This window comes from Aspergillus undulatus (assembly GCF_047715775.1).
Source record: "Aspergillus undulatus strain CBS 261.88 unplaced genomic scaffold BDV17scaffold_27, whole genome shotgun sequence".
NCBI lineage: Eukaryota > Fungi > Ascomycota > Eurotiomycetes > Eurotiales > Aspergillaceae > Aspergillus > Aspergillus undulatus.
In genome coordinates, this window is record NW_027396631.1 from 163,593 (window position 1) to 191,185 (window position 27,593).

At 51.6% G+C, this 27,593-nt stretch overlaps 9 protein-coding genes across 9 annotated transcripts; 4 read left to right on the forward strand and 5 right to left on the reverse strand.

Moving 5' to 3' along the window:
- Positions 1–353: 353 nt before the first annotated feature.
- Positions 354–652, reverse strand: BDV17DRAFT_264653 (uncharacterized protein; the record flags this gene model as incomplete). The annotated part of the gene is made up of 1 exon (XM_073758059.1): positions 354–652. The coding sequence occupies one exon, from the start codon at positions 647–649 to the stop codon at positions 488–490; it is 162 nt and encodes a 53-aa protein (XP_073615127.1). The 3' UTR covers positions 354–487.
- Positions 653–3,671: 3,019 nt separating this feature from the next.
- On the reverse strand, positions 3,672–4,549 carry BDV17DRAFT_264656 (uncharacterized protein). The gene has a single exon (XM_073758060.1). It carries the CDS (start codon positions 4,343–4,345, stop codon positions 4,085–4,087), a length of 261 nt encoding a protein of 86 aa, XP_073615128.1. The 5' UTR covers positions 4,346–4,549; the 3' UTR covers positions 3,672–4,084.
- Positions 4,529–7,170, forward strand: BDV17DRAFT_264663 (chitin synthase export chaperone). The gene is made up of 7 exons (XM_073758061.1): positions 4,529–5,195; positions 5,283–5,318; positions 5,414–5,510; positions 5,563–5,650; positions 5,701–5,794; positions 5,844–6,177; positions 6,230–7,170. Exons 1-7 carry the CDS (start codon positions 5,166–5,168, stop codon positions 6,448–6,450), a joined length of 900 nt encoding a protein of 299 aa, XP_073615129.1. The 5' UTR covers positions 4,529–5,165; the 3' UTR covers positions 6,451–7,170.
- A 46-nt stretch (positions 7,171–7,216) lies between these two features.
- Positions 7,217–8,511, reverse strand: BDV17DRAFT_264664 (uncharacterized protein). The gene is made up of 2 exons (XM_073758062.1): positions 8,129–8,511; positions 7,217–8,041 (listed from the first exon to the last, which is right to left on the reverse strand). The coding sequence occupies exons 1-2, from the start codon at positions 8,143–8,145 to the stop codon at positions 7,483–7,485; spliced, it is 576 nt and encodes a 191-aa protein (XP_073615130.1). The 5' UTR covers positions 8,146–8,511; the 3' UTR covers positions 7,217–7,482.
- On the forward strand, positions 8,512–13,718 carry BDV17DRAFT_264666 (uncharacterized protein). Its single transcript, XM_073758063.1, has 2 exons — positions 8,512–12,989; positions 13,051–13,718. Exons 1-2 carry the CDS (start codon positions 8,763–8,765, stop codon positions 13,207–13,209), a joined length of 4,386 nt encoding a protein of 1,461 aa, XP_073615131.1. The 5' UTR covers positions 8,512–8,762; the 3' UTR covers positions 13,210–13,718.
- A 190-nt stretch (positions 13,719–13,908) lies between these two features.
- Positions 13,909–16,092, reverse strand: BDV17DRAFT_264667 (putative tRNA-specific adenosine-34 deaminase subunit Tad3). Its single transcript, XM_073758064.1, has 3 exons — positions 15,680–16,092; positions 15,578–15,629; positions 13,909–15,530 (listed from the first exon to the last, which is right to left on the reverse strand). Exons 1-3 carry the CDS (start codon positions 15,783–15,785, stop codon positions 14,150–14,152), a joined length of 1,539 nt encoding a protein of 512 aa, XP_073615132.1. The 5' UTR covers positions 15,786–16,092; the 3' UTR covers positions 13,909–14,149.
- Positions 16,093–17,816, reverse strand: phoB (regulatory cyclin phoB). The gene has a single exon (XM_073758065.1). It carries the CDS (start codon positions 17,621–17,623, stop codon positions 16,448–16,450), a length of 1,176 nt encoding a protein of 391 aa, XP_073615133.1. The 5' UTR covers positions 17,624–17,816; the 3' UTR covers positions 16,093–16,447.
- Positions 17,817–18,897: 1,081 nt separating this feature from the next.
- Positions 18,898–21,986, forward strand: BDV17DRAFT_282095 (armadillo repeat protein; the record flags this gene model as incomplete). Its single annotated transcript, XM_073760142.1, has 3 exons — positions 18,898–19,195; positions 19,248–20,944; positions 20,994–21,986. The coding sequence occupies 3 exons, from the start codon at positions 18,898–18,900 to the stop codon at positions 21,984–21,986; spliced, it is 2,988 nt and encodes a 995-aa protein (XP_073615134.1).
- A 158-nt stretch (positions 21,987–22,144) lies between these two features.
- On the forward strand, positions 22,145–25,129 carry BDV17DRAFT_282096 (Fructosamine kinase-domain-containing protein; the record flags this gene model as incomplete). Its single annotated transcript, XM_073760143.1, has 6 exons — positions 22,145–22,153; positions 22,284–23,221; positions 23,692–23,923; positions 24,098–24,226; positions 24,283–24,610; positions 24,669–25,129. The coding sequence occupies 6 exons, from the start codon at positions 22,145–22,147 to the stop codon at positions 25,127–25,129; spliced, it is 2,097 nt and encodes a 698-aa protein (XP_073615135.1).
- Positions 25,130–27,593: the final 2,464 nt, after the last annotated feature.

Genomic DNA, 27,593 nt, shown 5'->3' on the forward strand with positions numbered 1-27,593 from the left:
AAATCCATGTCTCCAGGTCAAGCCAATGTGCGAGACCTGTAACAAGGGAATCTGGAAAATCTCCAACCAAGATCTAGTGCGGTATCAACCGCAAGGTCACACCATGGTCTTGAGTTGCTTTTATTACTAACTGATTTCCATCAAGTCGGTAGTGGATCTGGTACTGTGAGTGGCATGTTGTTAATAAAACGAAGAGTGGATGGCTCACTTTTTAGATCCATAATGGCTGGTTTGACTCAAGAATTGAGCCTAGTAATTTCGAAGGAACCACAGGGAGCGTCCGCTACTTCATGTCAGTGCAAGTTCACAGGCCATAGGTCTAAGCAAGAATGTTTGTACCTGACCAAACAATCGATGGAATAGTGGATACTTGGTGTAGCTCTCCGGAAAGCAGCCTGGCGGCTCATTGTCTATGAGCAGCTCACCACTCAGGATATTGTAACGGATTTCTTGCCGATTTTTCTTCCGAGAGGGACTCGTTCACTGCTCATCGCATATTATCCCCGACTTCAAAGCGCCAGGGTGAGATTGATTGGAACACTCCGGCGGCTTCCTTGATGGCCTTATCTAGGGCTGCAGGATCGAGTTCGATCAACTTGGTCACTTGCCTCTCAGCATCACGGAGAGTCCTGATGGGTTGAAGAATCATCGCCTTAGTCTCGAGGGTATGGTAATCGGCTGGTTTTGGTGTATTTTGAAAGAGCACAATCGAGGCTCTCACAAATATTGTAAGGTTTTCAGTATTCTCCAGTAGTGTAGGGAGGTGTTGACCTTCTGCAGCGAATGCCAAGAGACACCCCCCCGCAGCTTTGAATATAGCAACGTCAGCTGTATCACTCTAGGTGCCCACTCTGGCATAGAAATCTTTATTCAGCCTCGTGCACCAATCCATTGCCAGTTCACAACGCTTCAAGAAAGAGGCTGTACGATCAACAGCTGACTTTGAGCACAAGCTCAGGGTTCGCGTACCCAGGAAAACGAGTATATGCAGCGTATAGTGCTCGTTCCAGTCCTTTCCAATGTTTTCTAGTCTCTGTTCAAGTCAATGTAAGAGCCCGTTGACAGAGTCGGGCTCTTCAAAAAATGCATGGGCCTTTCTGAACGATGATTCGACGCTAGGCGACCCCAGTTACCACGCAGCCTGGCGAAATTGCTTGTAAAAGGACTCCTTGTTCTATGATATCGTTGGTGAGGCAAGGTCTCGGGTGATATTGTACCATTACAGACACTCTCCGGAGCGAAGATGACCGAAGGCACCCATTTCATGGAGGTTCATGCTCGAATGGCAGTTTCACTGGTCAGATATGACCTTGTTCTGATGATGGCGAGACGATTCAACGGCGTAGCGAAGACCGCTACACTCGGGATCGTCGACGGTAAGGGTGCAATAATGGTTGATGTTGGGTTGTGGCAGCTTGCACCTAGCTTTGACCAATACGCCTCTCTCATTATCGCATAAGGACCAGTGAAAAGAGCTTTTTACTGCAATGGTCTCAGAGTTGACGGGGAAGTTCTGGGTTCTGTAATGCGTATTCAACCGGGACCTGTTTTTCGATGCAATAGCCAGCCTCTGACCCGAGGTAGAAGCGAATTGCTTGGTTGCTGGATAATCCAAGAGGTTCCTGTGCATTTTTGAGACTTCTCTTGCCTGTGGCCTGCCGTAACCATCCATAATCATCCACGTTATGTCTCGCCATTGAGCAAACCAGCGAGGGCAATGCAGCTCAAGCACAATGTTTTTAACCAGATCTTCATCATCTGGGAGTGGCCACTCGTGGACTTCGTTCTTCATGTTTGCTGCCTTCCGTTCCTTATGACATTTTTTACAAGAAGCGTCATGGATTTCTTGGTTCCGTTCATTGTAATCGGTTTCGTGAGAGAGTTCTTCCGCCTGGCTGAGTTCTTGGTACCTATCTGAGCGTTCCCTGCAAGTTTACGTCGGTCTTCTCGCTCCTGTGTGGCAAAGCTTGTAATTGCTTTACGCAGATTCTCATGATTCTGACTTCGGTCAAAACACTGAACAGCGAACGTGCCGGCGCCGGGGTCAGCGAAGACGCTTGCATCAGAATCACAATCTTCATGCCTTCGTGAAAGATACCCTTCAACTATCTGTGCCCGTTGTATCTGTCGCCGATGCTGAAGGAGTGGGTTCATGAAGTTCGTTGGGATTTCGGGGGAGAATTGTTTGAGCAATGGGCACAGTTGAATTCGCAACCTGTCCAGGCAGACCCAGATCTCCATGATCATGAGGGTGATCAAGAACATGGAACCAGGGATTTGGGCATATCTGATATTGGCAAAGCTTGAGTACTTCCAGAGCAAGTCCGCAAGATTACAGCAAATCTGACTTAGCGAGACCGGTACGCCAAATCTCAAGCTCATCTGCTCTCACTTCGAAGTATGAGATATCAGGGTAAAAGTGAGTGCTTCGAAGCTTCAGTGAGAAACATGCAGTTTGCACTTGCGACCGGCTTCTGTAGGATTGCTGAATATGGCATCAATTGCGCTCAGCAATTGAAGAATAATCCATATTGCACGCTTCCGTTGCAAGACGATCAACCAGGATTGGCATCTAGCGTGGCACTATCACGACGCCGACCTTGCCCTTACGTTTCTTTCAGCATTAGGGTTGAGATACCCCCAAGAACGCGGGCACCGCCATGGCTATATCTCAGTCCCATTGTATCCCAGAGCCCGCTGCGGTACCTATACATCGCAGGTCGCGCCACACATCTAGTATTCTTTGTGCATGAACCCGAGTCTGCAGTAGGAGTCGACACCAATGCTACCGCGCAGCTGGGTCTCGCTCAGTCGTGGCGACCTCATCGTTTTGTTGTCTGTCGACAGCGCTTATGACCTCCCCGTCGGACCATTGCCCTTTTAGTCCGGCGCCTGGTTGAAGAAAGCTTGGTCAAAAATAGACCCAGCGGGAGTTCCAGACATCCGCAGCGGAAACATGATAGCCACTTCCGATGAAACAATGTGGAAGAGAGACGGCGCTGGACGCTCAACAGCAGCTTCAGATTCTCAAGACCGCGCTTATACGACCAAGCGGTTGACACCCTGGTTGTTGGACTCTTCGACTTCGCGCTGTCTTGTGCTGTTTCGGTCGAACTCTTTTGTCTCCCGGTATCCGGGGCGACGAGTCAACGCGTTATCATGAGGAACGAACTGCGTCGTCTGCTGACAGTCTTCCCGCGCTCAGTCGCTCGAGCCTCTCCATGTCTTGAAGTGAATGGCTTGCTGTAAAGCATACGAGCAGTTTTAGCGCGCATCAATAAAAAAGGAAATAGAAGCCCGCTAGATTGCCCTAGTCATCTGAATTGCTAGGAAACCTCGAGCATCAATTTTGGATTTACCGACTGTCGTCTATTCCAAATGCGCAGACGTCACAACCAAGTCCAAATTAGGGACAAACGGCATCAGCGGACTCTATTGAGCGAAGGCCAGAAGGCTTGTGCTTGGTTGTTGCTCTGCGTCGTAATACTTCTTTTGGCGGCTGGATCATGAGAAGCGGCGATACTTGAATGATGGCATTGATGCGGAGGGTAGGTAATAATGAAGAATCTTACTTGGAACAGAAATTCGTAGATACGATGGGGTTGATGAGGAATTGACAGTCTGCGGAGCCATGGAGCTGTATAGATATGTATTTGAACACGAGCAACTTGAGCTTTCCAGCCCCGGACGTTCATATGCTTTAGCGCATAAATCGTTAGTTTGATAATTCCATGATCTACTAGAATGCAGACTCAATCCCAAAACTACAGAGCATGAGCTCACCCCTCTTCGAAAGGTGCGTTGCCAAGGGAATATATACCCCCTACAGCAGCACTATAGAAACCCAATGTTACCTCCCTACATCAGTTACCAGGAGAACCCCAGGTCTACCAGAGTAAAAGCAAGGCATTGTATACTATATCCTGGCTTGTCCATAATCTGCAGAAGACGCAAGGGGCACGGTACCTAACTTAATCGACTGGTTACTACCACCCGGGCCCGAGACCGCATCACCGTGCAACAAGCCCGTTTCTATAGTAATACTGGTATAGCAGCAGTCGTAAATTGTAATTAGCAGCAGGTCTCACAGGACTGCGACCTGCTTGCAGGCAGCCGAAACCTCATACGTGCAGATGCACAAAGCTGCAGTCAGACCAAGGGTCATTTGTTGTCGTGTTGAGTGTAGGCTGTGGCTGGGCTGGGCTGATGTCACTGTTGCCGGGTGACGGTGAATGTGACGGTGACGGGCAGTTATGTTGATTGCTTCGGCGATGGCTCCGTGTTCGGCAGTGACTGTAGAGCATCTGGATACGACGTAGATACGGTGTACGAGTACTCCGTACATAGACTGACTAGGCTGGTGGTCGCCACGTTTGCGTTGTGTTCGCAGGTTGGACGTCCAGGCACCAACCAAAGGATCAGAATAGAACTGGAAACCCGAGCCAGTTCCATGGAACAGCTCTGGAAAGTGGTCAATAATGCCAACTAGGTTACCAGAGTATAGAATAAGGGCATTGTAGAGAATGACGACAAGTCTGCAGAAAGCAGGGCATGAATCATGAAAATGGATCGAGGGCGACCTGGGAAATTGCACCGCTATCGTGTTGTTGCTCCCCCTCTCCACTCCCAATCAGTCGCCCTCTAAATCTTGGCCTCTGCGCCTCCCAGGCTATCACCAATTCTTCCCTCGCTTTCTCCTTTTGTTCTCTGCTTCAGTCTGAGCACTTCGCTATAGACTGCTCTGCACCGCCCAATCGCTGTATACTGCTTTCACCTCGTGTCTCTCGTTATCGGGTTGGAGATCTCCGCCGTGCTCCTCGACCTAGTCACGATCGGTTTCAGACTGCCGCACTGAACGCTCCCAATCCGACCTGTCCACAGCCAAACGCCTGCAACTTGTGTCCCGCCTCACGTTCAATCCTAACCGCAACAAACGGCATCCGATCGACTCCATAACGGCTCAATAACATTGTCAACAGCGCAATCAACTCGTTCATCTCAGATCGGCATCGGCGCGATCGTAACTGACGGTGGTACCTGAGCGTGGCTCCACCAGGCGACCTTGACCTCGATTTCAAGTTTCAACCAGGGCCGCTCGCTCTCCCTCTTTGTTTTCTTCGCATGGTGATTGTTTGAGAAAGACTCGAGAGTCAGCGCTCGCCAGCATGGGTTCGACTCAATTCGGAAATTTCAACGTGAGTTTGCGTTGCGGCTCAAGCAAGCCCACTCACTTCCCGCATCGCATCTCGTGGCGAGACTGACGCATTCCCGGTTTGAAATAGGACTTTTGTCGCGATTCCACGCTGCCAGTCTGCAATGTATGTCATCGACTCCTATTTTCGACTCGAATTCAGAACATCGTTCCGGCAAAACCCTCAGACTCAGCCTCTTGTCGCTAACTCGAACTCTCCAGCTCTTCGTTGCCTCCAACCAGCCCCCTAATCGAGCATATGAAGGGTGCGCGCTGACCGGAATCGGGCTCGGCGATGGCCGATACCTTGCGAACCTTGGTATGACCTCGACATGCCTTGCAGTCACAAAAACACATGCTCATATCGATAGGTTCTATCTTGCTTGCGTTCATAGCCATCCTTACCTCGTTGTTCTTGATATGGCGATCCGACCGGAAACAAGCGGCCGTCGGGCGAAGGTATGTAAAATCAAAACTGTTTACTACGATCAAGGCTGACGAAGGTGCAGGGAAATGCAAATATTCTTGTTTGGCTTCATTGTGATTGAAATTGCTGAGATCTTCACTGTCGGCGGCTTTCCCCTCAGGGATGATGTTCGAAAGGTTTGGCTTCTCAATTTACCCCAGGGAATGTTTATCTGACAGCCTGCAGGGCTTCTCAGCGGTTCACGTTGCTGCGATTGCCGCGACTTGCTGGATTCTCTTCCTGAACGCACTGGTCGGCTTCCAATTCCTTGACGATGGAACCCCTGCGTCAATAGGCTTGTTCCTGATCTCCGGAGTGATCATCTTCGTCGGCACGGGATATATCGCCTTGGACACGGCTTTCGAGTGGACGGGCGAGTTTGCGACGGACGCAGAGAATGACTACCGGAACATTGCCCTCTACGTCTTGTACCAGCTCTTCCCACTCGTTTGCCTATTCGCGTTCTTCGTCCTGGAAACGTTCCTCGTGGTTCGCATACTTGGCGAGTTCCGGCCAATGCGTGCGTTGACCTTTCTACCCCATGATTGAACCATGTCTCTGATTGGATACAGTGTACCTTGCCGCCGCCACAATTCTCTTCGCCATCGGCCAGATCTTCAACTACGTTATCAGCACCCACCTCTGCCAAGCGACAGACGGAAAGATCAACGGCGCCCTATTCGAGACGCTCTTCACTCTGATATCCGTTGTCACGCTTTGGTTCTTCTGGAGCAGCATCACAGAAGACGACTGGCCCACGCCCATGTCGCAGCCCATGCCGGGATACAACTAATAACTGCGCGCCATTGGACCGAACCAAAAAAAAAATACAACGAAAATATGTCTTGATCAGTCAAAAGAGTGCCACTCTATTGTAAACCTCTCAGCAATATTCAATACTCCAACTCCAATCGCGAACAGCTTGTCCGCGCCCAATCGCTTGATACCCGGGCGGTCCGTCTACAATCCCGCCTCCTAATAAGGGATCTATCTACCGACTGACCCTCGTCGACTCGACTTCACCCGACTCGAAAATCTAAACCGACCATGTTTATTCGACTTACTCCAGTGTATACCGTTCATGTTCCCACGATCTTCTTGGATGTGCCATGCCTATGTGCCACGACATCTCATCATTTTGAATTGAGTTATTTATGCTTACCCGATTGGTTGATGCCTGAGCTGTTGCTGTTGCTTGAGGCTGGAAATGGGAGATGGGAAATGGGAAATGGGAAATCCATTGGGTTGGATATTGGAAATATCAATTACCGCCCTGCCCTGCCTCATCCCACCAGACCAGACCAGACCAGACCAGCTCGGGTTCAGCCCAGGCATATTTTGCAGTGTTTTTTGTCACCTTTGTTAGATACCTATTCCGCGATGTACGTAGTAGTACCATAGTGATACAATACCTAAGTAGTAATACATAGCCATCGATCTAGTATATTTGTAAGTCATTCGCAGTGAGATTGAACTACGTCAGATTTTGTCATTTGGCCTGGGTATGAGTGTGCCTGAAGCCCGAGAGCACACCAGCTGTCCGGTAAACAAAGTGCCCAAGTCGAAGCTATCAATCAGTAGTGTATGTAGCGAGATAAACGTAAACGAAGTGATATCAAGTTCCATGTATGTACAAGCCAAACTCTGTGCTGGTAATACTAGTTACTAGTATGATCGATATCAAATATGGTAGATTTGAAATACAAGATAGGATTCGTTAAGACAATACAAGGACCCCAGTTTATCCACGCCTATGCAAAAGAGAAGCAAGACAAATAGGAAATAAAAGTTCCGTGATTAGTTACCATCCCACCTCAAGAGTGCATCATATCCGCACCTTAACATCAACACAGGGTAACGTCCATTCCCTCCGCCCAACAAGACTCCTCAACCACTCGAGACCGAAACCCGTTAACTCGTCCGCAGTTGTCGTTGAACCAGATACTCCACTCGAAGGACACTCGGCACCGATATATCCCTGGCCCGACCCCAACCCAGACAACCTCCGTTGCGTCTCATCAACCACCGCGCCCGCAAGTGCCTTAGCCGTCTGATTCACTGTCTCAAAGACATACCCCGCCAACGACTCATTTTCTAACCCGAGCAACGACGAAGACGAAGAAGATGAAGCATTCGTTTGACCGGAAACGCTGGCATTGAAGTTGCTTGCAGCATCATTGTAGTACGGCGAGTACCTGGGCGCAAACCAGTCGGAGCGCAGGTTCAGGAAACAGCGGTCAGACCAGTTGCAGGTTGAGGCGAAGAGGATAATCAGGAGTGCGGAGCAGTAGATGCAGGGTCGGTGGAGGAGGTAGGTGAGGGTCACGAAGGAGATGAGGAAGAGCGGGGAGGCGTTTGTTGGGATGAAGAGGAGGGGGAGCCAGCTGTTTCTCATGTTAGTTTTCTGCGTTTCCGTTACAAAGGCCTTGACGGGGAGCATGGAGGTGTTGTTGTCCATGTTGATTGCTTACCTCCTGAGACAGAACATGGTGAGAGTGTAGAAGGTGAGTTTATGCTGGGTAACGGGGGACGGAAATGTGCTTGCTTGCTGGACGACAGCCGGATGTGGCTAATTTGAGAAGAGCCAGGCGCAATGAGATCGCGGTGAAAGAAAAGGGGACTGGGTTGTTGCACGGGAGTTTCAAGTGAATGGAGCCTGACTTAGCAGTCCATGTTGTGTGCAGTATGGGCTGCTGTCCCGTCTGTAGAGAAGTTTGGGGCGATGATGTCGACGATGATTGTTTGGGAGTCAAGTCAATTAATTGACTAAGGCTGTGAATTACGCTGTTACTTACATACGTACCGCCTCCGCACCAGCCACACAACATGAATCTTCAGTCACTTCCGCTTCGCTTGTCTCATCGTCTCTTCTTCTTCCTTGCTCCTCACTTCCTCCCCCTTCCTTTTTCTGTAAAATATCCTCACCTGTCGCATTCTGCTTCGGAGTTTTCGTCGGCTTTGGTCTTTAATTCCTTTCTCAATTCTATTTAATATCGCCACTCCTTCTATTCGCCTGTTCTGCCGACCTTGGAAAGAGAGCTCTGCGGCAACACCAAGCTTGGTCCTCTCATTGGCGGTTGCCTAACACTACAGCGAGCGACGGAAATGTCCACTCCGAATGATATCCAAGCTCTTTTGGCGAGTATAAGGCCTCGTCCTTCGCCATCGAGCACCCCCGCGCAGGATCCCGCAATGCCTCAGTATCCTCAGCATCCTCAGCAGTACCAGCACGGATACCGACCCCAGCAGCCGCCCTACGATGGTCAGAGCTACGGCCATCCCCAGTACCATCAGCAGGGCTACCGTCATCCGTCCGTTTCTTCGGCGCTCCACAGCCCTTCTCCGGTGAACCTGCCTCCCCGCCATGGTTCTGACATTCTCAGTCCCAATGTTGGCACTCCGGGCGAAGGGTTTCCGCAGCACCAGCCCCAGCCTCAGAACCCTGACCGGTCCGTCGACTTGCTGAAGTTGCTGAAGTTCAACCAGCCGGGTGCTGGCCCTGCTCAGCAGCAGTCCTCTGCGCCCGCAGAGCAGCCTGTTCATACGCACCCGGCGGCGCCGGCGGCACCTTCCGTGGAAGATGCTTCGAGGTCGCACTCGAGGAACATCTCTACCTCTGATCTGGTTGCCTCTCTCTTCGGTCGTTCAAACCAGGCAGGTCCTGCTGGTCCTTCTCAGCCAGTAGCTCAGTCTGCTTTCGAGAGTCCTGCTCCCGGGGGAAGCACCGAGAAACCGCAAGATATGCTGCTTCGCCTGCTGAATCGGCCCAAGTCGGGACAGGAATTCTCTGATCCTGCTGTCCAGTCTCCTCTTTCTTTTCAGAAGAACGCCTTGGAAGCTGACTTGGAAGGAAGCGTGACCCCTACCTATGAGATTGTGGAACAGACGGGGTTGGCGTCTGAGAGACCGGACAAGCCATCTCCATCTGCTAATGACACTATCTTCACTCATGTCAACCCATTCGAGCAGCTGGCTGCTGTCTCACGAAACAGGACTCCTCAGTCTACCTCTCGCGCCGAGAGTCCGGCTGTTGAGATCACGAAGGATGTCACGACCACTACCGAGGTTCAATCCATACCCATTTCGCAGCCAACACAACGACGCCCTCAGCCACCTAACTTGGACAGTAACCAGCAGAAGGCTGTGCACAATGTTGTTGACAGGCTCGTGGAGCGACTCACTAAGGATGTCAACGAGACTTCCAGCAAGCTGGGTCAGGAGAGCGATTCGCCAGCGCCGGCAGTGCAGGAAGATAGTGTCAAGACTACTCTTCAAACCACTACCACCGCTGTCCAAGATGCCAACGGTGACACGGAAGTTTTGAAAGAGACTACCGAAGAAGTCACTGCCACCGGAGCGTTGAAAGACAACTCCAATGGTAATGGTGAGGCGTTGGCAGACAGCTGGGAGAGCGCTGAAGATAGTGCTGAAAAGGATGAAGAGCGCGTCGTTCCTGTGCACAACTTTCCCTTGAAGCCCTTCATTTCCATTGTTGTCAAGCCTTATGCTGGAAGGCTTGCGACCTTGCGCGATGATGGTATCATGGATATTGCTCGGTTGAAGAAAGACTTTGACCAGCTCGACCGTTCTCTGACTTCGGCTACGCCTGACTACATTGTCTACGCCCTTGCCAAGAACGGCGGTATGAGAGTTATTCGCCAAGATGATGGAAGCGACAAGCAGGTTCTCCGCTCCACTCGTGATCGTGTTTTTAACGTTGCTGTATGCACATCGCAGCCGGTCGGTGGATCTTCTGATGACCAGGCTGTCCTGGGTATTGGTGTTAGCGGCGCTGTCTACTGGGTCTTGATCTCTACAAATGATAAAGACCTTTTTGAGCAGGATGCTTTGGAGAGCGAAAGCCTCATTTTCCCCCCGTTCCCGGCTTCTGACGAGAACACTTCGGGCGGCCAGCTGAAAACGCGGGCCAAACGGAGCTCTTGCCACCCCGGATTCTTTGCGATCGGACGAGGCAAGAACATCTACGTCGTCTCACCTCAGGCTGCTGCAAACCCTGCCTACGGCGTCTCTGGAAACAACCGCACTGTCAACACCGAGAAATTCTTCAAGGACTGCGCTTTGAAGATCTCGACCGGAAAGGCTGGAAAGGACTTTATCTTCAGTGGCGATGATACCGTCATTGCCTCGCTTGATAAGACTGGTCGTCTTCGTTTCTGGGACATTCGCGAGGTGGTCAACAGCCCAGATGCGACCATTGAGTCCAACGAAATTCGTGTTCCTCTGAACACATTTGTCACCGGCTCTCCTACGGAGAAGTCGTGGCCGACCTCGGTCCTCTTCTTTGACAAGCTGCGCCCATATGTCAAGTCGATGGCGCTCCGCTACGTTCTCGTGGGACTCAAGCAAAACCACACCCTCCAGCTCTGGGATATTGGGCTGGGCAAGGCTGTGCAGGAGCTAAAGTTCCCACACGAGAACGAGTCGGACGCAATTTGCAGCGTTGCCTACCACGCAGCATCTGGAATTCTCGTTGTCGGACATCCCACACGGAACTCCATCTACTTCGTTCACCTCTCTGCTCCGAAGTATAATTTGCAATCCATGTCGCAGGCGTCGTTCATCAAGCGGGCCGCCGAGAAGGACAGCAGTCTGCCTAAGCCGGAGTCGACCGCGTGCTTGAGCGGTATTCGCGAGATCTCCTTTGCCGGCAAGGGCCAACTTCGTAGCCTCGACCTTCTTCCGATCAACAAAGCAGCTGGAGACGAAGGCAGCCTCTTTGAACTTTACGTCATGCACTCCCGTGGCGTCACTTGCCTCAACATCAAGAAGGAAGACCTTGGATGGGCCCAAGACAACCGCATCATCCGCCCTGTGAACGCCTTGGAGGAAGGTTTCATCGAGACATCTGAACTCCAATCCTTCCCCAACTATGTCGCCGATGAGTATTCTGTCAACGGTGACTCCACTGGCACTCCCACCAAGGGGGTGCCGAAGGACTTTGCAAAGGCCACACCGGAGGTTGCTGAAAGCAGCGCAAGTACGAGTGCCGGACCCAGTGTTCCGCGTGCCCCGTCTCCCGTCAAGCCTGCGCCCAAGAAGAAGCAGGTTGATGAGCCCGTGGAAACCGCATCCGCAACCGCCTCCGAGAAGCCCGATAAGAAGAAAAAGAAGAAGGCGGCAGCAACACCAGCTGGCGAAGCTGCAAAGAAGGAAGCCCCTGTGCTTGCCACCAACCAGGGTCCTTCTACCACTGACCAGCTGAACGGTGAGGCTCCAAAGGTTACAGCTGCCGTCAAGCCCACAGTTACTGGGACTGGTGTTGGCGATGCCGAGAGCTGGAACAAGCACATCGAGGCCTTGCAGAACGGAGTCACCTCTGAGTTTAACAAGAGCCTCGGGCGCGAGTTGGAAGGCATCTACGCCCGTTTCGATGAAGAGCGACGCAGCTGGGATGCTGCCTCTGCCGCGAAGCAGGACCAGGTCCTCCGCTTGGTGTCCTCCACTCTCTCCGAGAATGTCGAAAAGAATCTCGCCCGTATCGTAACTGACGCCATCAAGACTGATGTCGTCCCTGCACTCGGAAATGTTACGTCTGCCGCGGTCAACAAGGAATTAAACACCGTCCTCTCCCAGCAGACCGGAGGAGTTATCTCCCGGGAACTGCGTCAGTCTCTACCTGAATCGGTCACCCGCGCTCTGCAGCAGCCTGGAGTGATGAAAGTTGTGTCGGATGCCGTTAGCCAGAAACTGAGCACGCAAGTCGAGAGTCAAATTTCCAAGACCGTGCATGACACCCTTGCCCCCACTCTGAACAACGTTGCGCTCCGGGCAGCCGAGAAGGTCGGAACTGACGTCGACAAGAAACTGCAGGCCCAGGCCAAACAGTTTGAATTGCAGCGTCAAGCGGATGCTGCCAAAATCGACCAACTCACCAACCTCATTCGCGGTCTTTCCGAAACTATTTCGTCTATGGCCAATGTCCAGAGTGGATTCCAGAACGAGATCTCGCGCCTGAACCAGGTCCTCGCTGCACAGACTTCATCCGAGGGCAAACAGCCATCGGAAAAGCAACCTTCGGTCTCGTCAGCTCCGCCTGCCGGCTCCATCAGTCCTGAGGACAGGGAAATTGCCGAGATCGCTCATTTTCTGCGTGAGGGTAGACTCGAAGAGGGCTCGGTCAAGTGGCTGCAGTCCGAACAGCAGGCAGACCTGTTTGATCGCCTCTTTGTTTACTCGGACCCATCCTACCTGAAAGCACTTTCTCCTATTGTGGCCCTTTCCGTTGGTGTTGCAGTTACCTCCTCTCTGCAAACTAACACCATGGAACGCCTCGCATGGCTCGAAGTCGTTCTTCAGACCGTTGACTTGAGGGTACGTCCATGTCCCAATCCGCTCTTATTTAATGTCTTCTGATACTAACAACTTACCTCAGGACCCTGACATCAGAGAAGTCGCACCCAAGATCATGGACATCCTCATCACCCGCCTAAACGACCTCTACATGTCCGTCGGTAACGAGAACCCGCATAGCCCTATCCTGCGCCGCATCCCTCCCCTCGCTCGCCGCGCGACTGAGCTCCGCGGCCACTGAGATTGGACTCTGCTAGTGCTACAATCATGACTGACTGAAATGGCATGGCATGTTACGTTGAATGCTTTGCGTTGACTACGTTGCGTTGCGTTGCATTTGGATCTATCTCATAATAATGATAATGACTTAATCTGACCTGCATTGGCGCGCACATCCGGATGGAAGGGACGTGACGAATGAGATATTGATAAGCTTATGGGGATGTATATGAAAATGAAAAATGAAAATGAAGAAAGTTTGTTTGATATCTGGATTTGGTTGCCTGGTTGTCCACTTAATCTCGCTGTCGTTACGTTTTAGCATTAGCATTAGCATTAGGACAGGTAGTGCAGGACCGTGCCTTACTAAGATGGCCATTCGACGTGGCTGCCTATCAGGGATGACAGATGACATGACCATGAGCATAGATAAATCAAGAACTATTTACGTTAACCAAATCGAGGACGATATGATATCTTGTTTGCTATGCTACCCTTTCAAGGTCTAGTTATAGGATACCTTGGCTAGGCTGGACATGTAGTTGGGCCTACCATAAGTAACCAACTCATAGTCTGGAGACGTCTAGACAACTGATGCCAGCAGCGCCTACAACGCAAACTGTTACTCTACTCTATAGTAAATGGATAAAAAGAGTAAAGTATATTATTGGTGTTTGTTCAGGCTGGCGTTGTCTTGGTCTTCGTCTCTCCTCTTGGGTATGGAGGTATGGGTGTTTGAGAATAGAGTCTTCGTAGTGGTTTGCCTCTGAAGACGGAATGCTTGGAGTATGTAGATATACTTCGGTATCTGGTATCTATATTACTGTTTCGCTGTTCTCTGAACGAAATGACGACAATGTTATACATGTTGTCCCCTTTAATAACGCCTCACTCCGGGCATGCGAAAAGCAAAGAAATTAAATCATGAATAGAATCAAGGGTCTTGAGGAAGGCAGGGCCGATTAAGCGTAGAACGCGATCCCATCTTCAGCCAGCGTAAAATCTTGAGACGTAGACCATTCTTCATCCTCTACAAACTCGAACCCTAACGCCCGCCAATTCAACTCTTTCCGCCAATGAAGGCCGTAGTACGGCCTGTTTTCCTTCGTGGGTTGTTTTACTTGCCCCTGGGCAATTTCATCTTCTCCGTTCTCATCCTGGTTTTTTGTAATGGTCTCACCAGAATCGGACGAGGGAATCGGGGTAATAACAGGCTCCGACGCAAGACCACCCATAATCATTCTCCCGCGCTGCGGGTAGATGACGGAGCGGAACCGCGACAGGAGGAGGCCCATGCAGCAGCAGACGCATGGTTCATGGGTGAGATAGACGTCCAAATCTGTGCAGAGATATCCACCCTGGGAACGAGGGCGGATTCGAGCGCCCGGAGTATGGCTCTTTGCTGAAGACGCAGCCTGTGAACCGTCGGGGCCGGTCTTCTGGTATTTCTCTGGAACTGGGGTGATGTCTTGAGACTCGGACTCGGGCTCGGGTTCTGACGTTGTGAGGTCTGATTGTGAAAGGAAGTATGACTCTAAGAGGGACAGAGAGGGTTTATCATTTTCTGCGGCGGGATCTCCCGCCCGTCGTTTGTAGGCGACTATCTCGGCTGCTCGCATGAGCGCGTGGAGGTCCGGGCCACCTTCTAGGTCTGCATTGTAGGCTTCCGCCGCTGGATTTGGACCCGGACCGGAATGCTGTTCGGCCACTGACGGGGCGCCCGCTTCTCGACGGGAGTATCGCGCATCACCGGCCACGGCAACGATAGCGTCTGCCCATTTAGAGTCGATGTCATCCCCCGCGTCTATGATTCTCGAGACGATATCTGGGTCAACAACAACGGCACCGACTCCCCGACCCCGGCCTGACTGTTCTGCTTCCTCAGCAACTTTGCGCGAAAACGCCAAATACCGACCCGCAATGGGCTGAATAAAATCGCGTGCACGATTCAGAACCTGGACAGGCGGTGAAACCGTCAACCGCGCAGCGGCTGGGTTGTATACGACGGGCCATAATTCCCTTGACCATTTCTGTACCTGCGCTGTGCCTAGTGGTGGGAGTGTAGGAACTTTGATAGTGTACAGTTTGATCTGACCCGCAGAATCTGAGTCTGACGACTGCGCTTCGATGATTTCCGGCGGGGGTGCGTAAGGTCCGAGTAACTCTTGTAGACGATCAACGGGTGGCAAAGGTGGTGAGATGACAAGGAATATCGTCTCCGGGGATGGGTTATCTTGCAGGACAATGCTCTGGACCGCTTTCGGGAGGTTTTCCTGCTTCGCGAAGCGGCGGAGATGGTTCATAGGGCGGGCGGGGTCGCGAGGAAAAGCCGCATCAAGGGCTCTATATTATTAGCAATGAGTCAGGGAAGGATTTATTGAATCACTTACTTGACGACCTTGGCAGCGCTCTTGACGTTCACTCCGACAACATAAGCGTCGTCTGGACTCGTTAGCCCGAACTGAACCTACCAAGAAAGATGGGGTACATACCATACTCCTCCGCTGGTTGAGTCTCCTGAACGGTCTTGATAGGCTTCACCTCGCCTATAAGAGGCTCAATGTCCCGAATGATCTCGTGGATTTCTTGAGCATCCATGGGGTCGGCTGGGGTGGAAAAAGTTGAGGTTTGGAGCCGGCGGAGACAGCCTTCTTAACCGGCTGAAAGAGGAAGTCACGAGAACGCGGGGAGATGGCGACTGATATCCACAACTTATATCAAGATACTCATTAAAAATGATTGCGTCTGCGCATCGATCAATGTTGAGTCGCAGACTTGACGGGCTCTGACGATTGAAGATTCCTCGCTGCAACCCTGTGCCCTAAAGCCTAAGCCCTACTATATGACTATTGCCTGAGGCATACAGAAAACTTGAGATAAGTGTAAAGACGGACGACTATCGTGCCATACTGATGATACGAAATGGAAAAAAAATGTATTGGAAGTTGGTATAAGTGTGCTGGTATTCCCAGGCACGTTGAAGAAACTTAAAATGCCTCCCTGAACTACCTGAACGCCGAGAAGAAGTTGTACAAAACCCAGAGGGATATTGGAGAACATGAGAACGCAAAGATGCAAGACCATAAACAAACCCGAATATAAACAGACCAGCCCAACACACCGTCTGCGGTTAAGTGTTCTAACGCATGCAAGCCAACTCCATGCCCTGCGTGAGCTGAGGATTTTCTCACATTAGATGCCCGGTTCTTATAACGCCTGACAATATGTCCAGTGACAATAGGGAGATTGCTTCAATCAAATCAATGACCGAACTGAATTTCGTATCCATCGCACCTTTCTGCCAAGCTTTGGTAATAGTCATTGAGCACCTCCGGCTGAGGGACGATGCGCCATTCGACACGGAAAAGGAACTCTAGCTCGAGAAGCGCCAGTTCTGTCATGCTGATTCCTCCGACTCGAGCGTAGGTCTTGTTGGTCCAGAAACTGTCACTGAGGCCCTTGGAGGCGACAGTGGCACTTGCAATCAAAAAGCGGTGGATTGTCAAGCTAGAGACGGTGAAGGCGGGGTATAACGCGCAAAGCCGGTCGATGTAGTACACCATGCTCAGAAGAATCGGTGGCGAAAGGGTCGCGTGAGTCGTTATTCGTTGCAAATAGTCATGTACAGAGATTCGAGGCGGCGAACGTGAGTGGAAGCGCGTCAGGCGGCCCTGGTGCAAGGGTATCTTGTCATTGAATCGAATAAGCTCCAGCAGCATGCTCGAGATCAAGACCACCAAATCTTTGGGGTCTGCCAATTCATAGCGAGCCGGAAGTAGTTTGACCGCGGGCTTAGAAGGGCGTAGCTTCTTCGACTGAGATGGGGATGACTCGAGATTTAGGTTCGCCGGATTTGCGGATGCGGCGCCATGAGCAGGAGAATCCGTCGGGCTGTTACGCTTGTTGGACCCGGATGAACTGGTCGGCGCGGGCATTGAAGGAGCCAGTGAGCTCTGCGAAGGAACACTAGGGGCCGAAGGAGCAGATTCAGGACCGGGCTGGCTGTTACTGGCAGGACGTTTGAGGGGATCGGGGAGGGCGGCATTAGAACCGGGGGCTACAGCGGAGGCAGCAGCAGCAGACACGGAGGCGCTAATTCCGCCCCCAAGGGAGGTTTGCCCTGCGGACATGCGGCCGCAAGGGAGATCCCCTGAGGGCCTGGCAGTGGGGGAAGAAACGGAGTGCCTCTTCAAAGCTGAGCGGAGCTCTTCAACGGCGGCGCGGGAAGAGCGGGGGTTGAAAGGACTACTGGGCACAGCAGAACGATCGGCGGCAGAGTCATACTGCTGATTATGATAGGCAAAGGCGGCCGACGTCGAGGACAAGCGGCGCGTAAAGGAAGAGGAGCATGGAGAGAGAGGAGGATGGAGTTGGGTGGTGGAAGGAGACGAGGGCGACGGCCGCAGGGCGGAGGGCGAGGGCGAAGAAACTAACATGATCTCCCCCCAACGGAACACCCACGTGGGCGCACGACTGAACGAGGTTGCTCGAGACTGGTAGCTGCTGTGAAACCAAGACCGGTGGGAGTACGGGCGGTTGGTGTGCACAGACTCATCATCAAGTACCGAGTCTGTATTCTGTATACAGAGAATTGAAGAAAGAAGAGGAGATACCAGAGATATCAGCAAGAGTAAGAGAATTGTTCCACTGCCGGTCACACTACTGCTGCCCTCCCGGTCGTGTTCCCTGTTTTCAGGCTGCTAAAAGTCTCTGAGCTCGCCGTATTGTAACTTACCGTACCGTCGAGGCCAAAATTTGCCAATTCCCGCCTAGTGCGTTAAGTCCCACCAATTATGACTCTCTGGCAGCCGCGATACCGGCAACACCGAGTAGTGATACACGCTCAATACATACATAAGATACAGAATGCTTTGCCCGGCCAGTCACAGTGGACCGGAAGTTTGATGAGCAGTGGTCGTCTGGGCCAAAGTCTGCTATAATTGGCAGACAAATGGCTTGGACCTGACTCCAGTCGCCTCCCAACCAAGGAACTTGGGAGAAATGACACCTTCGGCTATCGCGTTACCCCAGAACTGCCACACCAGCTGATCCGTTTGGATGAAGCTATACATGGATTCATAGTCCCGTTGAGGCTCTCACTTCCTCACTGGCTACCAGATACTGTTTGGCTGCAAAGAGCCAGGCGTTCTCGGTAGGGCAGACAGAAGACTCTGCCCTGCCAGGCTCAGCAGCAGTGCACTGAGCTCCAACTGTCGCACTTGCATAAGGCTGAATCACATGATTTTGCTCAGTGCTTAATCAGCATCATGTGGGAATCACCTGATGAGCTGCCGGAAAGGGTATAGCACTTCTGGTCCAGCGCCAAGACGGCTCTCCAGAGTGACGCTGGAGTTGCTCAGAATGAGCTGTTTCACCTCCGCCTCTCGACTACTGTCTATTCATATCTTTTTGCAGTCTGGCGTTCTGTGCACGATAGACATGCTTGTCCCTGTTTGAATTCTTGCAACCCAACAATACTGCTCGGTTGGTTCATTGATGATTCGGGTACTGAGCTCCGACCACGAGCCCGGAAGCGCATTACGGCCGTCGACGACCTCACTCCGCGTTTCTCGGTATCACCACCTCGAATTGTTCCCCATCACCACACTCCCCCTTGTCGATTCTAGAATAATAGTCAAAAGGTACAAATACTTAAACGAGTCATAATCACCCTCAAATTGGGTCTCCCATCCGGTGGTCATCCCGGACGATGACTCGCGCTGAGACGCCGCCCATCCTCCTCCATCTACAGAATGCGGATTCCTTATCATCGCAAGCTACCGCTCTGAGGGCTCTTAAGAACGAGATAATTGGCCATGATCAACGCAAAGAGGCTTGGGTACAGTTAGGACTTATACCCCTACTTACAAATGTTCTCGAAGCTCGGAGCTTCGGCAAGACTGCGGACCTCAAGAATAGCTCTAAACTCTACGTACTACCTGGCTCCAGAGAGGAAGCAGACGATGCTTGCTTACAGGCAATCATACTTCTTGGTAGTTTAGCGCAAGGTAGGTCATGGTTCTGGTTTCTTGCGAAGCTTATCCACTGATATGGCGTCAGGAGGCACACCGTTTCTGTCACCCATCCTTTCCGGCAACACCCTTCCAAGCCTCCTGTCCATCTTATCGTCTTCCGACTGTCCATCTTCCTTTATTATCCCGATCCTCCGGATCTTGAACAGTGTGGCTGATCGGCTGCCGCTGCAGACCCAGCAACAATGGCCCAAGGACACTCGGTTGGCGGATCTTCTCTTCTCGACGGAGTATATCGGCTGCTTGACCCGTATCCTCGGGCAGGACTACAGTTCCCATAGGCATCTCGCGTCTATAGAACTGACCGCAGGTCTCGTTGGGAAACTGTGCACTCAGGAAGCTCACAAGTCAAGTTTGGCGTCTTGCGGGGTATTGGACGCTCTGGCAGTCAAGGTGGCGTCGTTTATAGTTGCGCAAGGGTTTGTTTTTCCCGGTGCGGAACATCACTTGGAAGACCCGAGTTCGCTAGGGTCGCTGCCCTCCCCTGCGCCCCGTGGAGCCAAGCTTGCACCTATTCTACGAGCCATCACCGTCATCATTGAGCATTCCAAATTCCGAGCTGAACACTTTCTCTCCTCTCCGGGGATTATGACCGTCTTCCCCCGACAGCTACCAGAGTTTTCTCCATCAGACATCAAGAAAGGTCCGTGGGGCTCCTCATACTTTTCAGGGTCGGCAGTACCACGACATCTCGGAGGCACTCCTTTAGAGTACTTTCTTCCAGCGGTTCCGCTGTCGCAGCTCAAGCCTTCCGCAAGCTCCACGAACTTTCCACCGCTGGGTCAATATGGGCAGCGCCGCCGACAGAGCCACTCCTTTCCCACGCCGCTCTCCAACTTCGAACCGCCAACAGCAGAGGATGAAGAGACCCCGGTTATCCCGTGGTTGATATACCATGTTCGCGAGGAACACGGCATGGTTCGTCTGATGGCTGCCCGCTTCGTGACTGTTTTGTGTCGCTTGGGATTTTCGAAGAAGCACCGGATTTCCATGCTTTGTTACCTACTTATTCCAATTCTGCTTCGCATGCTTGACAAAGACTATGATGCTTCTGACGATGGAACTCAATACGGAGGTCTGATCTCATCCACAAAGCGCAATAAAGAGGAAGCCCCTGGTGTCCTTGCCATCTTGGTTATTGATGACCAAGAGCTGCAGAAACATGCGGTTGAAGGAGATGCGATTAAGCGGCTGTCTCAGCTTCTCAAGGAGACGTATAACCCTGTCCATGAAAATACGCGCCCCATGTGGCATGCGGACGGTCAGATGGGTATTGAAACGGAGGACACACAATCCGCGGAATCTCGACTCGGACCCCCCGGATACTCTCCGCTACATTGCCATATCATGAGATATCGAGAGAATATTCTCAGAGCATTGGCTGCACTGGTGCCTTTCAAAGATGAATATCGCAAGGCTGTATGTGAAAACGGGGTTGTTCCATACATCATCGACTCACTTAAGCCCTTTCCCAATCAAGCGCCAGCGGAGTCTTCCAACGCAGGGAACGCTGCTGCTGACGGCAACCCAACACCGACTTTATTAGCTGCTTGTGGCGCGGCTCGAATGCTTACGCGCTCAGTGAGCGTGCTACGAACAAGTTTGATCGACGCTGGCGTTTCAACTCCCCTTTTCGTTTTGATTCGACATCCAGATATTGAGGTGCAAATCGCGGCGACTTCGGTCATTTGCAATCTCGCACTGGATTTCAGCCCGATGAAAGAGGTACTCCTATTTCTACCCTACCATGGCACAGTTGCTGACGTATTCACAGGCCATCATATCGGCAGGAATTCTTCCCATTTTGTGCGAGCACGCGCACTCATCAAATACCAAACTCCGGATTGAATCGTTATGGGCGTTGAAGCATGTCGCTTACAACTCGACAAATGACGTCAAAATCAAGATCATTGAGGGCCTTGGCCCAGAATGGATCAAACAGGTCATAACCCAGGATCCGACCAGTGTGATACCCAAGCGAGGACTGGACGAGGATACGGACACCAGTACTCCTGGTGGTATGAGCCGAGCCAACTCGGCAGGGGAACGGGTTGACTTGCTGAATCCGATGGAGGACTTACGGGAGAATGACGAAGACATGAAGATGAGTGATCCGGTGCCTTCGTCAAAAGTCAGTTTAGGGATATTCCTTCCCGATGCTGACCGCCGGCGAAAGCTTGCATTACATGGCGATCTGGACCAGAATGCCCGAGCCCGCCGGGACGACATTGCAGCGCAAGAGCAGACTCTCGATCTTCTGCGCAATGTTGTCTGTGGGCCCGGAGCTTCGGAGATGATTGATTACCTTTTCAAGGAGATCGGCCAGGAACTGTTGTTAGACGCCTTGGCAGACAAATTGCGCCCTCGTTCGATCCAGCTCCCACACCGACGGGCATCGCCAAACCACCGCGCTCTCCAGGTTCCAACCGAAATCCTAGTCGCGGTAACTTTCTTCATAATCCACCTTGCCGCAGGCCTCCCATGGCATCGCCAGCTCCTAGTCTCCCACCGCGACCTCCTCCGCTACCTAATGAGCTACTTCAACCACAGCAACCGAGACGTCCGGACGAATTGCGTGTGGGTCGTGATCAACCTCACATATGAAGACGACGCTAGTGATCGCGAGGGTTGTCGAAATCGAGCCCTTGAATTACGTTCCGTCGGGGTTCTAGATCGACTCGCTAGTCTAGAGCACGATTCAGACCTCGACGTACGAGAACGGACGAAAACGGCGCTGCACCTGGTGAATTCGTTGACTCATCCTTAGGGTTGCTTGTAAATTATTGCCATTTCTTGTTTCTATCGGCCTATGGACCAGAGCGGAGATCAACGACATTCATGGTGTAGCATTATATAACGAGTTGGGGGTCCCGTAGCCTGTGTGCATGCTAATTGATATCTCTTTATCTTATCGATAAGCCCACCATGGAAAACGTCATAGGAAGACCGTCGTAGTATTTCAGACCCTGGACAACATCAACTTTCCTCATTCCTTCAACTGACACTCTCACACTCAGAATCATATATCATATAGCAGTACATAACAACCTAAAAAATGCCACAGGTTCCCCCCTCAATCCTCCGCGCCCTCTCAATAACCGACCCCTCGAAAGCCACCCTCTTAACCTCCGGCCTCGGCTCCGGCTTCACAAGCACAGGCGCAATAACCGCCAATGTCGCCAACACCAATGGCGCCGGAGATGAAGAAGAACGCAAATACTTCGTCAAGTCCTCGGCCCACGGCGACGCCGCAAAGGAGATGTTTGCAGGCGAGTACGAGTCCCTGAATGCGATCGCTTCTGCAGTTCCGGGGTTCTGTCCGCGCGCTATTGCGTGGGGAGCGTTGGATGATGACAATGGGCGCAAGAAGAGTTACTTCCTCGCGACGGAGTTCCTAGATCTAAGTGCTCGTGGTGGAGATGGACGCGGCGGGGTGGGTCTCGCGCAACGGTTGGGGAAGTTGCATTCTACGCCTGCGCCTGTTGATTCCCAGACGGGGAAGAGGATGTTTGGGTTCCCGGTGCCGACCTTCTGTGGCGATACGAAGCAGGATAACCGGGCGCACGAAAGCTGGGCTGATTTCTACGCGAATGAGCGACTCCTTAGGATTCTCAAGACGAGCGAGAAACGGAACGGGAAGGATGCCGGGTTGAGGAGTTTAGTTGAGCGGACTGCGGGCGAGGTCGTCCCTGCGCTTCTGGGGGATGGGCATCTGGGGTACGATAAGAACGGGCAGGGGGAAGGTATCACGCCTGTTGTTGTACACGGTGATCTGTGGAGCGGGAATGCGGATCGGGGGCGCATTGTGGGGAGTGGACGGGTTGAGGAAGTTGGTGATGTGGTTTATGACCCGTCTGCTTGCTATGCTCATAGTGAGTATGAGTTGGGGATTATGAAGATGTTTGGCGGGTTTGGGTCGGCTTTCTTTAATGAGTATCATCGGGTTGTGCCGAAGACGGAGCCCGTTGAGGAGTATGAGGATCGGGTGAGGCTTTATGAGTTGTGAGTTGATTCCCACTGCATAGTATTGGTGAATGGATCTAATTGTTTCTTATCAGGTATCATCATCTCAACCATCATGCTATCTTTGGGGGTGGGTATCGGTCAGGTGCGGTCTCGATCATGGAGAAGTTGTTGAAGAAGTATGGCGCATAGCTAAGCGAGAATATAAACTTCCCAGTCCGGACACGTCTAGTTGGTCGTGATCGTCTTCTGCCACCTGTTTTGATACGCAGTCTGGGGCAGTAGATAATATGTACTGGATTGAATTCCCAGAATACCTCATCACTATCAATTATATTAAATCTCCTATGTTTCTGTCGCTGTATAACTTCACTCTGCTGCAACCGGGCGGAAGAACAGTTCTGCCGTCACGTGCATTCCCAAGCTTGCGGAAATCAATCCAACCTCCGCGCTCCCAAAAAACACCCAGTGTCAACATTTCCGGAGAAACCACGTCAAATCACCTCCAGAATGGCGCCCGAACAGAAAAAGGACTCCAGAAACTGGCCCGACCCCGACATGGCCCTCCCTGACCCCCCGTCAATCCACCCGTCCTTCATCCAGGTAGCCAAGCCGTACATCTTCGAGCAAACGATCCAGAAATGCATGACAGTGATGGGCGTGAATCCCCTGCGTGAGGAGACAATGCGCTTGCAGGGCGTCACATGGATTGACAATGTTCGGCGCGCGCTAAATCTGTATGTGCTATCAAGGTCTCGTTCAGTGACCAGCTTGCTAAAGACCCAGGCCGATTCGGACGTTTAATACCGCGGTGATCTATTATCATAAGTTTCGGCTCGTTCACCATGACTCGGACTATAATAACCAAGTGCGTCTACTTCCTACGAATATGGAAGCCCGTCACTGATGGTGTAGGATGCCGCCGCGGCCGCCCTCTTCACAGCCTGCAAGATCGAGGACACACTCAAGAAGTCGCGAGAGATTATCTGCGCCGCGTATAACCTGAAACTGCCACAGTCAGAGCACATTTCTTCGGACAATTCAGTACGTCATGCTCATGTCGAGCGCGTATTATATTCTCTGACCCGAGAAACCATTAGGTCCTCGACGAGGCGGCCCGCGGCATCATCGGTCTAGAACGTCTCATGCTTGAAAGCTCCGGTTTCGATTTTCGAACGCGTCATCCGCAGAAGACCCTCATTAAACTCGCTAGGCAGTACGGCTTCTCACCACAATCTGAAGTTTCGAATGTTGCATATCGCATCTCGCAAGATCTCTACCGGACATTTGCGCCGATTAAGCAGACTACATCTACGATGGCATTTAGCTGTCTCGAGCTAGCGGGTCGTTTGCTGGTGCAGCGGATAGAGGATGTCGAGCGCGGAACGGACTATGCGAGGTGGAAGACGAGTCGGGAGGAGGTAATGGGTATGTCATGTTGGAATGGATCAAATAAAAATGTCGCCGGACTACTAACCCTGCCTAGAAACCCTCCTCGACCTCCTCGAACTGTATACCCACAACCGCAACCTAACAACCGTCGGCCCTCACTTCCCCGCGGACCGCTTCCTCACCGTCCGCATCCCACTAAACAAAGAAGCCGAAGACCACCGAATCCCACGCTACACGCACTGGACCCCAACCCCAACCCCAATCTCAACTGATGAAGGACCAAGACAACCACCCAAAGAGCCACGGCGACACAAAGCCAACGGGTCCGCAAAGACAGAAAAGAGTGCGCCCACCAAGGAGCCAACTAAGGAGCCGGAACCGCTTTACCATCCGCTCATCCCGGCTACTGCGAACGGGGAACGACCTAAACCGGGTGAGAAGGGCCGCGAGGCAGCGGTAAGGTTTATTGTTGACTCGGAGTATGCGGCGAATGAGAAGGATGAAGTCAAGAGGTACTTCCGGGTTGAGATGGAGGAGTATGAGGTTGAGGAGTGAACGCTTGGAATGTCGATACGCTTTTGATTTTTTTCACACGGGAAGAAAGCGTAAACGGAGTATCCGATTGCTGAAAAGTATAGGCGCATCCCGACCCTCTTCGGTGTCCCACCGCAATCATCGCGAGCGGCAGAGCCGGTCATACTTCCTACGTGACCTATGTTTTGCACCAAGAGATACGGATTCATCCACCAGGTGCGCCTAGTCAGTCACGCATGAGCACTCCTGCAACAGGGAACCACTGTGCTTTGTCAGTGCACACGCACAGCAAGACTTCACCAGAGCCCAAGACAATCCTCGCCAGTCGAACGCCAAAACCGCAACCGCATACAAGAGTCTAAGCCACATAGCTAGCTCTGGATTCTAGTCTCTGCCCCCTCGAGTATGCAATATGCGCGGAGCGAGCCGAAGCCAATAATACTGTTGAACCATCTCAAGGCCAAAGATATGGTGATTCTGTGCCGAGTATTATGTTCCGCCATTGTCCATGATCAAAAGGAAATCGTTACATAAACACCACCTAACGACGGGAACCTCAGCTCGGACAGGCATGCATGTGTCTGTGTCTGATATTATGCACTCACTGTACAGCCCAGCATCCATAGAAAAGACACCGATAGAAAGACTCATATGGGAATTATTAGCCGGCCATATAATTATCAACAAGAGCAACCCAACATTCTTCCATTCCGAACTTAGGGTGCATGTAGCTGTCTTACTACTATTACAGCAGACACAAACTACCGAAAGCTAAATGATTGTCCTAGACCCCGTCCGCTATTCCAATGACATTCCACGATTCATTAGCAAGACCATGGTCAAGACGGGAAGTGAACAGATAGAATATCTACAGAGAGCTATAAAGGACGCCTGGTAACCCAGTGTGAGCAACATCAACCTCACCTCGCACGAGAATAGAAGTCACGAGATTCAGGACATTAGTTCGTGACCTGGCTAGACTATCCGGTCATCCCGTCTACTCAACCTCATTTTTTATACAAGGTTGTGTCGGGTTGAGTCAATCCCACCGAAGCCCTAACTATGCATAGCCCTGGGGTATGGACGGGAACAGCCACTGCAAACCAAACCAAACCCTGCATGCCGTTGCAAAACATAAGGAACGCACCATCGAATCTTATCTCTGGAGTTTACGTGCAAGCGAGTCATTTACACTTTACACTGCGATTTCAGTACGCGGGAGAGGCCACATGGCTTTCTAGTTGGCCAGCTTATTTCTATGGGATGTGTCTGGATTCTGGGCAGGGCTAGAAACAGTGGATAAGGAATCAGGTACCCAGTCATTCGTGTGCGTCTGATCTTTCTACACTGCAATTTTAGCTTACGGGAGAGGCCACCTGGTGTTGGCTTACTAGTTGGTCAGCTTATTTTTGTGAGATGGGCCTGAGTAGTGCAGAATGCTTGAGCCCTGACAGCGAGACTGCATCTTGAAGGCTTACAGGACGGAACCAGGATGAAGTATATGGATAGAGGCTCGCGTAGCTCAGTTCAGGCGTGATTGAGTCCTCTACCCAACCCTTTGGTACATAAGCAGATACCAAGTCTTGGTTCTTCATCTCGACTGCAATTCTAGGGCCGAGGGCAAGGCATAGGGTATTTCTGATGTGGTGACCTCAAGGTTGGATGTAGTCTCTGGCTCTCGAAGGTATGGAGTTTGAAGAAGAAGGGTCAGGGTTGATTCGCATAGACCTACTGCAGTTCGAGGCTCACGAGAGACTACTTAGTACTGATATTATAGAGTGCTATGACAGGGAACCCTTGTGCTTGGCACTTACACTGCACTCTTAGGCTCCTGGAGGCCCTGGACCGGCAACGCTGCCATTCCTGGACTTCTGACAGTTTATGGCCAACGATTAGCAACTGATTCAAGAAACTGACTGCTCGAGTAGATACAGGACGCATTCGCAAGCCAGAAAGTATGGATGAGGCATGAGACGCATAATGATATAGCTATCCACACTGTGCCATGGCTTATATATGGTTCTGTGTGCATAACCTCAAAATTAGTTCCGTTCGATTTTGTGACCTAAGGTAGATGAGTACTGCAATCATGAAAGAACCAGAGAAGATCCGCTAGATAGGTACCAGGTGTAAGCGCCGAACTTCTAAACTAGAAAACATGCGCGAGTTTCACTGCATTTTTAGTGCTCTGGACTGGACTGGATGACGATGACGGCTCGCAAGGCTGGGTTTTATTCATGGACAAGACATATTGTGTGGCAAGGCAAGAGGGAATGAAGTAGAAAATTCTAGCTATGTTTAGCGTTAGTATTAGTCTGCACCGCAATCTTAAAGTAGCCGGAGGAAGGACGGGGCTACCCTACGTGGACGGACGGATTCTAAAGATCTGGTGAATATCACCGTGATTAAAACTGCAAAACGAGGCTGCAGTAACCAGACTTGACTGGCTGTTCAACTGGTGCTAGCTTCCCAACACTCATCTGGT

Coding starts and splice junctions, on each gene's coding strand:
- BDV17DRAFT_264656 (XM_073758060.1), bottom strand. CDS start 4,345: ATGTACGGAGTACTCGTACACCGTATCTACGTCGTATCCAGATGCTCT.
- BDV17DRAFT_264663 (XM_073758061.1), top strand. CDS start 5,166: ATGGGTTCGACTCAATTCGGAAATTTCAAC. Junction 5,511..5,562: donor CCGATACCTTGCGAACCTTG/GTATGACCTCGA, acceptor TCATATCGATAG/GTTCTATCTTGCTTGCGTTC. Junction 6,178..6,229: donor TGGCGAGTTCCGGCCAATGC/GTGCGTTGACCT, acceptor GATTGGATACAG/TGTACCTTGCCGCCGCCACA.
- BDV17DRAFT_264666 (XM_073758063.1), top strand. CDS start 8,763: ATGTCCACTCCGAATGATATCCAAGCTCTTTTGGCGAGTATAAGGCCT. Junction 12,990..13,050: donor TTCAGACCGTTGACTTGAGG/GTACGTCCATGT, acceptor AACTTACCTCAG/GACCCTGACATCAGAGAAGT.
- BDV17DRAFT_264667 (XM_073758064.1), bottom strand. CDS start 15,785: ATGGATGCTCAAGAAATCCACGAGATCATTCGGGACATTGAGCCTCTT. Junction 15,630..15,679: donor TCAACCAGCGGAGGAGTATG/GTATGTACCCCA, acceptor TAACGAGTCCAG/ACGACGCTTATGTTGTCGGA. Junction 15,531..15,577: donor AGCGCTGCCAAGGTCGTCAA/GTAAGTGATTCA, acceptor CTAATAATATAG/AGCCCTTGATGCGGCTTTTC.
- phoB (XM_073758065.1), bottom strand. CDS start 17,623: ATGTTAGTTTCTTCGCCCTCGCCCTCCGCCCTGCGGCCGTCGCCCTCG.